Raw genomic sequence first — 15,504 nt, 5'->3', positions numbered from 1 at the left:
AGACTTCAATTTTTTTTAATAAAAGAACATATTTTGTAATCCTGGAGCATCCTATAACTGCACTCGGTCATGTGGGTTTCTGAGTATCAAATTCAGACATGTGTCTGGGGTATCTGGTAGTTCAGTTGTGTAAACTGTTAAGTGTTCTAAATTCCGTAACCTCAATATAAATACAGCAACATAAAACTGAAATAAGTACTCCCAAATTTAGCTTGATTTTTCTCTGATGAAGAACAAACATTTGTAAATGTAAATGTGGACCATGGTGTCTCTGAGCAGTTTGAGTGTAGGTGGCAGAACATGTCAGTTGTGTCATCTGCTTGAATCTAAAATGATCACTTTAAAAAAATCAGTTCAATGTCACTTGTATCTAAGGCTTTGAAGGTTACAGTGAAGAAGTTTCTGGGTTGCAATGGAAAAGGAAACCACTTGGTACATTTTTACTGTAGGTCAACTTAGGAGAATAAAAATGCTCCTTCTTCTTTCAGAGCTATGTGGCATAACTCTATAATGTGTTATCACTACTGGCCTATTGCTTTTTTAACAGTCCAATATGAAATCCCATCACTTTCAAATATGAGCATAAGAGGTGGGAAATAATTCCTTCCCCAGTCAAAATCTCATCTTTTCCTGTGCCCTTTTCACTAAGGTCTGCTGTGTAAATGCCTTTTGGATTGTTTGATTTGAATAAAATGTATTCTTGGGAGAGATGTGGGGGAAAAATGTTTTCTATGGCTTTGGTTTGCCAGCTGTTTTATATGGCATTTGATATTAAATGATACAGGAACCAGATCTTATTACACTAGGAAAGGAATGCGATGTGAAAGATACGTGGCATTACAATAAAGATGACCATAACTTATTAATCGTGTGCTATAGGGTTGCCCCGAGGATTCATGGTTCTGACTCCAACACAATTGCCCATGGACATGAATGTCAAGGCAGCACTGTTTATTTCAGTGTGCATATAGGATTGTGTGTGATTTTTTAGAGTTAGAAAAAAAATCCTACCGTGGGGTTATTGATACATCCATGTTATTTTTATTGTCAGTGAAATAAGATTTCACCATATTACTACTGACTGCCAAATTCCCTGGAGATGGCTCTTCTGCAGGTAAAATAATGTCCTGTTACTGACCTAGACTTCCATTCTCTGGACTTCTGGAGCCCACTTGCTCTAAAAGCCAGAAAACCAAATAACCCTTTGTGTTCCTTAAAAATATGAATTTTTTCAGAGGCCAGCTCAGAGTTCTACAGATAGATCATGCTTAATTAAACCTCACAGTCCCTTTGACATTTGGAATTTTTTCACGTGAAACCTCTCCAGAGTAACTAGTCAACATTCCCAAGGAAAGTTTCTCAACCTTTACATGAGAGTCATTTTGCATCATATCATTTTTTGGTGGGAACTGTCCTGTGTTTGGGCTTCCCTGGTAGCTCAGATGGTAAAGCGTCTGCCTAAAATTCAGGAGACCCAGGTTCAATCCCTGGGTTGGGAAGATCCCCTGGAGAAGGAAACATCCCAGACCTCTACGAACTCGATGCCAGTAGCAGCCCCCTGACCAGTTGGGACAACCCAAGATATCTCTAGGTCCTGGGAGGAAAATGCCTATTTATGTTTAGGACAGTGTAGAAAAGAAACACTCATCACACCTATGAATTTACTGTGTGCATTTTGTCAAATAAATATCTTAGTAAACACTTTCTAGAAAAAAACAGTTAGTTAAAAATTCATTCCTAGTTTTCTGTGATAGCATTTGCAAGGCATGATGCATCTATGCATCATGTGTGTGCTCAGCCATGTCTGACTCTTTGTGACCCCATGGACTGTCGCCCTCCAGACTCCTCTCTCCATGGGATTTTTCCAGGGAAGAATATTGTAGTGGGTTGCCATTTTTTCCTCCAGGGGATATTCCCAACCTAGGGATCGAACCTACATCTCCTGTATCTCCTGCGTTGGCAGGCAGATAATTTATGACTGAGCCACATGGGAAGCCCATAATGCATATATTCAGTTAAGTTCAGTTCAGTCACTCAGTCGTGTCCAGCTCTTTGAGACCCCATGAATCGCAGCACTCCAGGCCTCCCTGTCCATCACCAACTCCCAGAGTCTACCCAAACCCATGTCCATCAAGTCGGTGATGCCATCCAGCCATCTCATCCTCTGTCATCCCCTTCTCCTCCTGCCCCCAATCCCTCCCAGCATCAGGGGTCTTTTCCAGTGAGTGAACTCTTCACATGAGGTGGCCAAAGTATTGGAGTTTCAGCTTCAGCATCAGTCCTTCCAATGAACACCCAGGACTGATCTCCTTTAGGATGGACTGGTTGGATCTCCTTATAGTCCAAGGGTCTCTCAAGAGCCTTCTCCAACATCACAGTTCAAAAGCGTCAGTTTTTCGGCACTCAGCTTTCTTCACAGTCCAACTCTCACATCCATACATGACCACTGGAAAAACCATAGCCTTGACTAGATGGACCTTTGTTGGCAAAGTAATGTCTCTGCTTTTAAATATGCTGTCTAGGTTGGTCATAACTTTTCTTCCAAGGAGTAAGTGTCTTTTAATTTCATGGCTTCAGTCACCATCTGCAGTGATTTTGGAGCCCCCCAAAATAAAGTCTGACACTGTTTCCACTGTTTCCCCATCTATTTCCCATGAAGTGATGGGACTGGATGCCATGATCTTAGTTTTCTGAATGTTGAGCTTTAAGCCAACTTTTTCACTATCCTCCTTCACTTTCATCAAGAGGCTTTTTAGTTCCTCTTCACTTTCTGCCATGAGGATGGTGTCATCTGCATATCTGAGGTTATTGATATTTCTCCCAGCAATCTTGATTCCAGCTTGTGCTTCTTCCAGCCCAGCGTTTCTCATGATGTACTCTGCATACAAGTTAAATAAGCAGGGTGACAATATACAGCCTTGATGTACTCCCAGTCTGTTGTTCCATGTCCAGTTCTAACTGTTGCTTCCTGACCTGCATACAGGTTTCTAACCAGATATAAAAATATAGTCACATGTTTCAAATGACCTTAGCTTTCTTATTATAGCCAAAGATTAAAGTGCTGTCAATTTCACCTTTCCTGTTCCCCAAAATAGGACACCTCTGCTTGAGGTTTTTATTTGGATGTTCTTTCTTACTTCTCCTTTTAAAATGTGGTGGCTGTGTGAGAGTGTTTTTAAACCATGAAGAATACATGGCAGGGATTGAGAACAAGTGACGGGACTGGGAAACTCGTTCTGCAGCTCTCTCTTTGGAGGCCGGCTCGGTGCATTTTCTTTAGACATGGCGACTCTAAGCCTCAGATGCAATAACAGCCTCTTGTCATGGTTTAAGCAAAGCTTTCCTATAAATTCATCTGGTTTATGTTTGGACTTGGGGAGAGCTTATTTCAGAATACCGGAATTAGGGGATCAAGATAGTGTGCCGAGTCTGATCTTTCCAGTCCATTTTCTGTTCTAAATAACTCTCTGGTTTGAGTGGCAGAGAGCATTGGAACTTGCTGGGGAGTATGAAATATCATTCTTGTTGGATGGATAGGATTAGAGGAAATAGAACAAAAATGCATGAAAATTTCCCCTAAGGGTTGTCTTTGTTGGTATCCATTTACTTGGCTGTTTTTCTGTTTCTGCTCTCTTTTTTCCCTGTAAAGTTCCCTGTAAATGCTGTCTGTCCATCCAGTCCTTATTGTTTTCATTGTTAATATGCTACTTGGTACATTTTGCAAAATAAACCAGCCACTCTAAAATGTGAAGCATGATTTATGCTGTTGGTATGCAAGGCTGAGACTAGGTTTCTAAAAGAAGTTAAACCTACAAGGAGAAAAGGGCTGTTAGTAGAGTGGTCATTATGAGCCCCACATAAATCTTTCTGTTCACTGCTTCATAAGTCAGATCTAAGATAAAACCTAAAGGGGTTTTTTGTGTGTGTGTGTTTTTTTTTTCCCCCTAGATGTAAACCATGATTTTTTGTAGATAAGTTCTGTTTTCTCTGATTATCAGTTCCTCTACATGCCTAGAAAATGGGCATTAGTTTAAGCTTTCATTGAGATGTACAGATAGGTGATTTGTGATGTAAGCCAGCTTTCTCAGTTCTCACTTCCCAGCTTCCTATCTGAACAGATGGCGTCTTCTGTGTCTCCACACATTTGACATTGGCCATCCTCTACTGTGATCACTGCTTATCTCCCTTAGCTGTTTTGCACTCATTTATTCATTCAGTCAGCCTTCAGGTATTAAGCATAGCTATACCTTGGAGATACTGTGAGTTCAGGTCCAGACCACTGCAACAAAGCAAATATCTCAATAAAATGAGTCACACAATTTTAAAAGTGCATATAAAAGTTATGTTTAGACTAGGCTGTAGACTGTTAGTTTACAAAACATTATGTCTACAAAAACAATGTATATACCTCAATTAAAAATATCTTATTGCTCAAAACACTAATCATTGTCTCACAATGCACAGTTACCACAAACCTTCACTTTGTAAAAATCAGAGTATCTTTGAAGTACACCAAAGCAAAGCACAATAAAATGAGGTACGCCTGTATTTATTATGCCCCAAGGCTCTGTCCTAGGCAACAAAGTGCAGGTGTCCTCAACTGTCTTGAAGCCAACATTCTAGAGGGAGAAACAACCAATAAATGCATTCCATTAGTCAGCTCAACTGCTGTTAAAAAAAAAAAGCCATTGATCATGTGGGTTTAAACAACTGAAATATATTTCCTCTCAGTTCTGGAGGCTAGAAGTTCATGATCAAGATCTAGGTGATTAAGTCTGGGGTGAGGACTGTTTTCCTGGCTTTACAAGGCTGTTTTCTCACTATGTCCTCACATGGCCTTTCCCCTGTGTGTGCATATGGAGAGAAAGGGAAGTCTCTGGAGTGTCCCTTCTTATAAGGACATTAACCCTGTAAGATTAGGGCCCCACCCTCATGAGCTCACTTAATGTTACTTTCTTCTTTAGAGGCCCCATCTCCACATACAGCCACTCTGGGAGTTAGGACTTCAACATATGGATTTTTAAGGGACACACACAGTCAGCCTATAGCATATATATAAAGACATTTTTTAAAGGCTAGTTCAAACAGTGATAATGCCAATGGGGGAAAAAAAATAAAATCAAGGAAAGGAATAGAGAACAATTGGGTCAGAGATGGTGGTGGCTACTTTAGCTATAGACCTCTCAGAAGAAGGGAGAGTTGAGTGAAACCAATAATGAAAAAGAGGTTGTTATGGGGAGATTTGGGGAAATAAGCATTCCAGGTAGAGAGGATGGTAAGGTCAGAGACCCAAGATGAGACTGAGAATAATAGGCTCCTGTGACGGAAGGTCGTTGTATTGGTTGGATCCTAGTTGGCTCAAGGAAGGGAGATAGATGGACAGTAGCCTTACTGTGCCAGCAGTAGTCGATACCAGGAATTCAGATTTTGTTCTCACTGCAGTGGAAAGCCATTGGCTGGCTTTAGGCTGGTTAACGTGCAAAGGAGATTCAAGTTAAGTGGTTAAAGAGAGAAACTCAAATGAATGTCTTACCCATTTTTGGTACACACAGTAAATCATTCAATACAGTTCTTTTTAAGTGGAAGAATAGATGTTTTCTTCCATAGTAATTGTCTTTTTGAAAGTTGGATTTGTTAAAAGTAATTTATATATACACTCTTAATAGGGTACAATTCTACGCGGTCTGAAAAGTACACAGTAGTGGAGCGGCCAAGAAGTGAAGAAACAGGACAGTTACATCACTTCCCAGAGCTCCCCCTGTGTGTCCGTGGTCAGCCTCCTCCCTTAACCCCAGCCTTCAGCATCCTTTATTTCTTTCTGGTCTGTATAGTTTTTCATGTTCCATACTGTTATACAATAGATATAAAATATAAAGTCTTTTGAGTCTAAGATCTCTCATTTAGCATAATTCATTTAAGATTCACTGTGTTAAATATACCAGTGTTTCTTTCCTCTTCATTGTTAAGTAGCCTCCCAGTGTATAGATGGACCATACACTGTTTAGCAGTTCAGTTGAAGAATATTTGGCTTGTTTCCAGTTTTTGGCAAGTATCAAAGCTGCTGTAAATAATTGCATCAAGGTTTTAGTGTGAACTCAAGTTTTCGTTTATCTTTAGTTGCTATGTATCAGTGGGATTTTTCAGTTATACACTATGTATTTTAGCTTTATATGAAACTGCCAAGCTGTTTTCTAAAAGGGCAGTACCATTCTATATTTGTACCAACAATGAAAGAGAATTACACCTTCTCTAAATCCTTGACAGCTCTGATTGCCTTTTTTTTTTAATTGATCATTCTAATAGGTACATTACATAGTCAATATTCATTTTTCCTAAACTACACAACTGCAGATTTAGAGATGTGGTAGATGTAGGTGTGGATAGTAAGGACAATGCAATGGGTAATGGCGTAACTTTTTCAACTACATTTTTTTAACCAAAAGACCCCAACCTTATAATCCTTGTTGAAACCTAGATCAATTTAAGACTCTAGTTCTATAATGCTTGCTTGGATACTTGTATAGAATCTAAGCTTAAAGAATTTACTCTTGGATCCCTGGGAACTTTGAAATCTAGCCCCCCTGTACTCAGTGAGGTTGTCGGGGAATGCTTCTTTAGAAAGGTGACTCATGAGATTCTCTATTCAAAATATCGGTGACCTCGGAGAGATGAAGAAGCTTCTGTCTCCAAAATTCCAACCTCAGTCATAAACTATTTTAAAAAAGAAAAACTAAAAGTAGTAATTGAATTGATTTTGAGATGTCAAGGGAACATTTCATGAAAAGATGGGCTCAGTAAAGGAAAGAAATGGTATAGACCTAACAGAAGCCAGAAGATATTAAGAAGAGGTGTCAAGAATACACAGAAGAACTAAACAAAAAAGATCTTCACGACCCAGATAATCACAATGATGTGATCACTCACCTAGATCCAGACATCCTGGAATGTAAAGTAAAGTGGGCCTTAGGAAGCATCACTACGAACAAAGCTAGTGGAGGTGATGAAATTCCAGTTGAGCTATTTCAAATCCTGAAAGATGATGCTGTGAAAGTGCTGTACTCATTATGCCAGCAAATTTGGAAAATTCAGCAGTGGCCACAGGACTGGAAAAGGTCAGTTTTCATTCCAGTCCTGAAGAAAAGCAATGCCAAAGAATGCTCAAACCACCACACAATTGCACTGATCTCACACACTAGTAAAGTAATGCTCAAAATTCTCCAAGCCCCGCTTCAGCAATACGTGAACTGTGAACTTCCAGATGTCCAAGCTGGATTTAGAAAAGGCAGAGGAACCAGAGATCAAATTGCCAACATCTGCTGGATCATCGAAAAAGCAAGAGAGTTCCAGAAAAACATCTATTTCTGCTTTATTGACTTTTCACTGTGTGGATCACAACAAACTGTAAGAGATGGAAATACCAGACCACCTGACCTGCCTCTTGAGAAATCTGTATGCAGGTCAGGAAGCAACATTTAGAACTGGACATGGAACAACAGACTGGTTCCAAATAGGAAAAGGAGTCCGTCAAGGCTGTATATTGTCACCCTGCTTATTTAACTTGTATGCAGAGTACATCATGAGAAACGCTGGGCTGGAAGAAGCACAAGCTGGAATCAAGATTGCTGAGAGAAATATCAACAACCTCAGATATGCAGATGACATCACCCTTATGGCAGAAAGTGAAGAAGAACTAAAGAACCTCTTGATGAAAGTGAAAGAGGAGAGTGAAAAAGTTGGCTTAAAGCTCAACATTCAGAAAACTAAGATCATGGCATCCAGTCCCATCACTTCATGGGAAATAGATGGGGAAACAGTGGAAACAGTGGCTGACTTTATTTTGGGGGGCTCTAAAATCACTGCAGATGGTGAGTGAAGCCATGAAATTAAAAGATGCTTACTCCTTGGAAGGAAAGTGATGACCAACCTAGACAGCATATTTAAAAGCAGAGACATTACTTTGCCAACAAAGGTCTGTCTAGTCAAAGCTATGGTTTTTTCCAGTAGTCATGTATGGATGTGAGAGTTGAACTGTAAAGAAAGCTGAGCGCCGAAGAATTGATGCTTTTGAATTGTGGTGTTGGAGAAGATTCTTGAGAGTCCCTTGGACTGCAAGGAGATCCAACCAGTCCATCCTAAAGATCAGTCCTGGGTTTTCATTGGAAGGACTGATGTTGAAGCTGAAACTCCAATACTTTGGCCATCTTATGGGAAGAACTGACTCCTTTGAAAAGACCCTGATGCTAGGAAAGATTGAGGGCAGGAGGAGAAGGGGACGATAGAGGATGAGATGGTTAGATGGCATCACCGACTCACTGGACATGGGTTTGGGTAAGCTCCAGGAGTTGGTGATGGACAGGGAGGCCTGGCATGCTGCAGTCCACGGGGTCACAAAGAGTCAGACACAGATGAGTGACAGAACTGAACTGAACTGAAGAGTATGGCAAAATGAAACAATGATTCGATGATCCCTAATAGGCATTTTTCTAATCTATCTTCATAATGGGGAAATAGTCCATCACTGGCAACCTGGTTTTGTGTGCATGTTCAGTGGTTAATCACTCTAGACTTTCCCTTACCAGTGAGATATGAAGAAGGAAACATGATTTAAAATTCTTCTGAAGAATCTGAGCATTAGGTAACTTGTGGGCTCCAAGGTATAGTCTGAGTTGAGATGGAGTGTCAGTGTTTTCAAAACCCTTTGAAAGTAGTGAATATATTAGTCACTCAGTGGTGTCCAACTGTTTGTGACCTCATGGATGCAGCCCACCAGGCTCCTTTCTCCGTGAAGCTCTCAAGGCAAGAATACTGCAGTGGGTAACCATTCCCTTCTCCAGGGGATCTTCCTGACCCAAGGATCGAACTCAGGTCTCCTGCATTGCAGGCAGTCTGAGCCACCACGGAAGTCCTAGATCTCTATTCAATCTATCCTTTAATAGATATCCAGAAGAATCATCCCTCCTCTGATCTGTGGAGCTCTGCTCTGGCCCAGGGGCTTCCCAGGTGGCACAATGGTAAAGAACCTGCCTGCCAATGCAGGAGACATGGGTTCAGTCCCTGGATGGGGACGATCCCCCAGAGGAGGAAATGGCAACCCACTCCAGTATTCTTGCCTGGGAAATTACATCAACAGAGGAGGCTGTCCATGGACTGGGCTACAGTCCATAGCTTTGTAAAGAGCTGGACACGACTGAGCAACAGAGCACTCAATCACACATGGTCTTGCCCAGTGTTTTTCTATACCTGGTCACTGCAGGACCCTGGAGGACTATAAACTCAGTGCTTTTTAGAGTCTACAGGAGAATATCACATAGGTCCAGAGCCTCCATCAGTACCTTGACTAAATTCAGAAAAGATTCCTATCCTCACCTTGACCCAAATTGTCCACAAATTGTACTTTTCTTTTCATGGAGAAAGTACTTATGTTAGTTTTTGCCTAAAGGCATGGACTCATGCCTAGCATAAATTATCCGGAACTCTCTAGAAGCTGATCCTCTTTCTTGAATGAAGAAATAAATGCAATTATGTCTGTATAACACCAGCCACTTTCGTAAAGCTTGGTGCTACTAATTCACCTTTCTTTCAAGGAGCTTTATCATAGTGTTGCCTTAAAAGCAAACAAACAAAAGCAAGACCCACAGCTTTTCTCCCCTGTTGATTAAACATACTATTACACTCACCTGGCCTAAGAGATTTCTGCATGGCCAATTCTATAAGAGGACTCCAAGTTGTCATTTTGTTTAGAACAGTTTATTTCTTAGTGGAATCAAAGACCATCAGTCTCTTGTCCACTCCTGTTAACAGTGACTGGGTGACATGAGGGTGGAAGTCAATCTTCTTCAGACACGCGTGGTAGCTTTTGGTTAGCAGCCAGGCGTGCGTTAGCGTCACAAATCTATGAATCTTCTTTTTTTTTCTGTTCGCAGATTTTATTCTTCACCGTACAGTATTGCAACCAACCGCATGATTCCACAGACATCCATCACGCCATTCATTGCTGCTTCCCCTGTCTCCACATATCAGGTATGTCCGATTTACCTGCAGGTCCCGAGAGGCCTTTCTTGCCAGGAGTAGACTATCTCAAGTCAAAAGGGACACCGTAGAGTTTTTAAGTTGTCTTCCCTTTAGTCACATCTTAATGTCATAATATTCAAACTATCCATTGAGCCTACACTGTCAAGAGCTTGTTTGCATCTGTTTCACTGAATTATAAAAATCCACTGTGCTTCCATTCTGCCTGCTGAGTTTTCATGATTTTGCTACTTTTCAGCCAGCATTAGTACAGCTTTCTGACCACTGAGAGGTGACTTTGTGTGTTGTCTGTTGTTTTGGTTGTCACAGTTCCCTAGTGTATCTTTTCTGAGAACACATTTCTGGCAACTCCTTGCACTCCCTTTAGGATACTGGATCATTGTCATCTCATTTTGTCACAGTTGTTCTGTGTATCCATGGAAAGCTACATGGATGGCTGCTAAATCACTGGCTCCAAGAAATAGGGAAAATTATCAAAGGGGTAAAAGTAGTTCCTACTTCCTCCTCTTACTTCATCCTCACTTCCAAAGAGGCCAGAAGAGACCTCAGGGGTTCCACATGTTGAAACACAAGAAAATCTGAGACTCAGTGTGTGTCCTAAACCAGATGTTGTCGCCAGTTAACGTTAAGTGCACAGGTGGAAAGAAATAGCCATCCTTCCCCTCAAGCAGGGCTCTTTATCTTATTCCTTTGAGTTATCACAAATATTTCTCCCTCCTTCTCTTTACCTCATGTAGTTCTTTAGACAGTTCTTCTAATTCTAAGGAGAAACCAAATTGCCTATGAATGCGGTCTGGAGTGTCGAGTGGCTTTGATTACAGCCTTGGAGATAGAGAGCGAGAGTGTGTGCATGAGTGTGTTTTCTTTTATCACGCATATGGTGGGGTGGGCGTGGGGGTTTGGGGTGGGGGTTGTGATGTTGCTGATTGCTATGAATTCAGTGAAGTTTCACGTTCTTCATTCACTACCTATGTATGTCATGTCAGGAGGTCCCCACTGTCAGAGCATCACGCTTGAGACTATGCACATTTTTCCTTAACAGATCCCCCTCACTCCGAAGCAGATCATTTTCATTCTGTGTCTGCACTTAGGTTCTTGATACATGGCGGTGGGTGAGTGGAATAGACTTTTGTGTGAATTGCATTGGAGGGTCTCTGGATGGCTGATTTCTTAAATGCCTTTCCTTGCGACCCATGAGGCTAAGTGCAGATGCTGTTCAGTTTTTTTCTTCCTACAGGCCTGCCTGGTTGTAATGTGTGCTTTTTGGTTTTTTACCCATTTTTTTCAAATCTTGGCCTCTGTTTCAGCCAAGACCACCCACTGAGCTCCATTGTAGAGCACTTTGGTGTCATGAATAAAATCTCCACAGAGCTGTCATTTCACTTGGGAGGGCCCATAAATGGAATTTAACACCAGCTCTCTTTTCTCAAAAAGGAATTAGAGCAATTTCCTACGTTGTTGATTCTTGCTTTTCACCACTTTTTTTTTTTTAAATCTAAAGTTCATCGGCAGTCTCATGTGAGTCTACTGAAAACAAAATCTTCAGGGCTATCTATGTCACAATCAGCTCTTAGAAGCTGACTTTCTCATTTGGCTGATGGGGAACATTCAGAACATTTTCCTGGCTCCTACACTCATTTTTAGTAACCATACCAATTACTACAAGAGAGAAAAATCACAGACTTACTTAACTTGGGTTTAACCCAAAGCATTCCCCCAAATTTCTGGTTAATCCCTCTAATTCATTCCCCAACTTTTACCACTTGGATTTGTTTCCAAGATGGGATCACTTGAGAATTTGAGGTTAGAACCAATGACAGAAAAAGAGGAAGTTTTAGCAGTCATGCTAAGTAATGCTTCCTTCTTTTTTCACCTGGGTCTTCCAGGATGTTGACCTCCAAACAGCAGATCCCTGAAGCCTCCTAAGACTTTTGTCTCCAATACCAGCCTCCAAATGTGCCCATGGTGTAGCCTGGCCCATGTGGCCATTACCGCCAGCTGCAGTGAAGTAGGAATTTGCTTTCATTCTACCATGTTTCAGGGACCAAATGAATCAGGTCCAAGAGTTTCCTTTCTATCCTTAGTTTTGAGCACTGATTTGCTGTAAGTCAGATGGACTCCACTTTCTTATGACCTAGTGTGACTCCACTGAACGCAAGAACCGAGTTCTCTCTGTGATTGCTTTGTGCTAATAAATGCTGTTTGATGCATAGGTCCAGAGTACTTCATGGATGCCTCATCCGCCATACGTTATGCAACCAACAGTAAGTGTTCTCAGTCACCTGAGGCTCGATGTTTCTATTATCTGAGTGCAAGCTTGTGTAACGTGGAGAAGCTCTGGGGTAAAGCTTTTGTTCAATTCCATGCCTCTTTCTGGCAGCCCTATTTTCCAGATAGAAAGCTGTTCCTGAAATTCTACAAAAGCGTGTACAATAGACAGAGATAGTGACAGTGATAGAAAGAGAGCTGAGAGAGGAAGAGAGAGGGAAGGAGGGAGAGAATCAACTTGATTGGAGGAAATAGCAGTCAACCTCTCACGTTGCTGTCTACCGTTTGTGATGAAGAGGGAGAGTCAGCGTGCAGTGCCGTGTGCTCTGGACAGTTAAACCCACTGTGGGAAGAAGCCTTTCTGTCGTCCTTCTCCTTCTGTTACGCTTTCTTTTCTTTGGGTGCTTTGGGAATGGTTTTGCGAATCATGGCTCAGTGTTGACTCAAAGCAACATATTTGAAATAGGAAGGTATTCATCTACGAATAGGTCTGGCTAGATAGTAGATAGTAAGGTCAGTAGATGACTTTTATGTTAACTAACCAGGCTCATTCTCTTCTTTAGTGGAACATGTCTTCCCCAAATATTCAAACTATGTTCTACTCGCTAGCTTTTTCCATTTTGTGGTACAATATGACATTAGTCCCAAAGGAAAAATATTATATGTTCCATTAGAATACAGGCTGAAGGCTAGTGATTCCGTGTATCTTTGTCAAGTTCTTGCATGTTTTCTATCTCTTGAAAAGAACAGGACAGGAAGATTTCTAGAACGATACACTCATGAGAGTTTGGAGATGGGGAAAGGTCCCCAGTGGGAAGTTGTGTGACAGGGTCTCTGGTGTACTCTGCTGGGTCTGTTCAAATCGTTAACTTTGTTTCCTCTTCTGTCACTGTACTTAACATGGCTTAGGGGAGGATCAAAGCCAAGAAAATATATGAAAACAATGTTTAAAGTATGGCATGTTATACCTTATTATGGTCATCAATCCTTATTAGTGAATGTATCAGTTGTACAAAGAAGAAGCAATGCTACATTTTAACTCTTTTCAAAGATAAATATAAATAAAGTCCTGCATATCAAAAACAGGGAGTTACATACACAGACATCCATTTCCTGGACTCAAAGGATCACAGCACCTGGCTTTCATAATTGAGGTTTGTCCAGTTTTTTATAAAAAGGAGCATTCCACATTGCTCCTAGTGTTTTGATAGTTTGCTTTGTATTTTAAAAATAAAGTATATGTAGCTTATGACAGCAGATCTTTAGACCCTGTTTTGCAAATCTCCCTGTTTACTCTTATTTGCCTACTTTGGAGGCTTCGTGAGTTCATCTGGTCTGTGTTGTGGAAATCAGACCGACAGGCAAGGAATCCAGGCTGTTCTTTTCTGTCCAGGTCATCAGGTAGAATCCAATAGATGCCGCCAGACCAGCATACAGCACAGACTGGGCCAACACAGGAAGAGGGAAGAAGCCTTGCCAAGTTCTGAAGAGACTTTCTAGAAGGAAGCAACTACCTTCTAAGGAAATAATGTGCATGTATTTAGAGAGTGTGGAGGCTGGCTTGGTCATCATGCTGAGGTCAAGCATCATCTCATTGAGACCTAAAGGAATGCACATCTGGCAACATCCGAATTTTTTTTCAGATACCAGAAGTGTGTGACTCCAGAATACTTGGGAAGCTGTGAGGAGAAGGGAAGATTTTGTGTTTCATTTCAACTGCCATTCAGGACCCTAGCAAAGTGTTTCATGAGCACCTCCTCCTCCCTATCCCAGCTTCCAGCTTCAACCATTTTGGGATGTATTATTTCTAGTATCTTTCCCCCTAGCAATAGTTGTGTGTGTGTGTGTGTGTGTTCATTTGTCCCTATGAGATCTTCTTGCCATGGCTATTGCTCCCTAATGTCCCTTCCCCTGACTAGTCTCTGCATGATGTTTGAGCTTAGGTCCCCCTGTTTGAGACAGCAGTCCCCAACCTTTTGGCACCAGGGGCTGGTTTTGTGGAAGATAATCCTTCCACGAACCAGTGGGGCAGGGGGTGGTTTCAGGATGATTCAAGTGCATTCCATTTATTGTGCACTTTATTTCTGTTACTGTTACATCAATTCCGTTTCAGATCATCAGGCATTAGATCCTGGAGGTTAGGGACCCTGGTTTAAGACGTAACACTTGTGCCTGGGACAGATTTCCTGGGAACAGGAGTGGCTGGGCCACTTTGTTGTTTTTAACTTGGGAACATTGGCTAAGCAGCACTTTGGAAACACATTACTTGCACTACCAGTTGTTTCCTCATAAGCTTTGTTGGTTGTTTTATTATATGAAGAACCTTGATGCAACTGATCTTGCTTTTATCACCAGAATGGGGTTGTTTAATTGCTCTGTAATGTTAATTGCTCTGTAATACTAAAACATAAAAATATGTAGGTGAGGATCTGGGGCAAAGAAATAAAACCACCTGGATGTGAAGAGAAGGAGTGAATGAGTTGGTGATTAATAGTGTGGATTCTTGGTTAGGCTCTTTGGGAGAGGAAGTCCTTTCTGACATAGGACTTTGGGCGGTTAATTTTCTCATCTGTAATATGGACAAAATCACAACTAAATTATTATGCTTTCAGTTGATTAAATGAAGTAATGCTTTAAAGCTCTTAAAATAGCACCCGACAAATGTCAAACACTCAATAAATTACTGTTATCATTACTCAGTTATATGAGTAGATGACCGCAAATCCTGCGTTAGCTTAGGCCAATTGTGTAAAATGAGTGTTGGTACAGGAAGAACTCGAGAAAAAGCAATAATCAGCCATGTCTACCACATTTATCCTGCTCATTTTGCACACTTTACTAATAATGAGTTTGGTGAAGGTAGCTTCTGTGGCTATAAATAAGATGAATCGCTTAGATTGGTGCTTCTCTGATTTACTTGCTGAATCTTTCAACACCTATAATAAAAATAAATACAAGTAATGAAAATAAAAATTAAAGGCCTACTGGGTTACCTCTTGTGTGGCAGTCACTGGAACCTAGTTTACAAATAAATTCAAGGTGTGAATAGCTACACATCTCCCGTAGGTTGCCCGTAATAATTTGTTTACAACTTTTCTCCTTTCTCATGGTTTTTCCTCCACAGTTTTGAGAAACTCTCACAGATAAGGTCTCTGTACATAGGGTAGAGACATGCTCCCCACCTCGTGATGAAGCTCACGGACTCCT

At 41.1% G+C, this 15,504-nt stretch overlaps 1 protein-coding gene and 1 non-coding gene across 15 annotated transcripts in view; both read left to right on the top strand.

Moving 5' to 3' along the window:
• The window catches only part of RBMS3 (RNA binding motif single stranded interacting protein 3), a 1,027,957-nt gene that overhangs the window by 896,618 nt on the left and 115,835 nt on the right, over positions 1-15,504 (top strand). For 11 of the 14 annotated variants that reach the window (XM_043442422.1, XM_043442432.1, XM_043442427.1 and 8 more), the window contains 2 exons: positions 9,924-10,020; positions 12,243-12,293. In XM_043442422.1, coding sequence (XP_043298357.1) covers positions 9,924-10,020; positions 12,243-12,293 — 148 coding nt within the window. The remainder of the gene's footprint in view (positions 1-9,923; positions 10,021-12,242; positions 12,294-15,504) is intronic. The other 3 variants (XM_043442434.1, XM_043442436.1, XM_043442435.1) reach the window with 1 other exon arrangement.
• On the top strand, positions 1,428-1,499 carry TRNAF-AAA. Its single transcript has one exon. It is a non-coding gene; the product is annotated as a tRNA-Phe (tRNA).

This window comes from Cervus canadensis, chromosome 22 (assembly GCF_019320065.1).
Source record: "Cervus canadensis isolate Bull #8, Minnesota chromosome 22, ASM1932006v1, whole genome shotgun sequence".
In the NCBI taxonomy this organism is placed as follows: Eukaryota; Metazoa; Chordata; class Mammalia; order Artiodactyla; family Cervidae; genus Cervus; species Cervus canadensis.
Note: the sequence above shows the minus strand (reverse complement) of the source record. Positions and strands in the feature narration are given on the sequence as shown.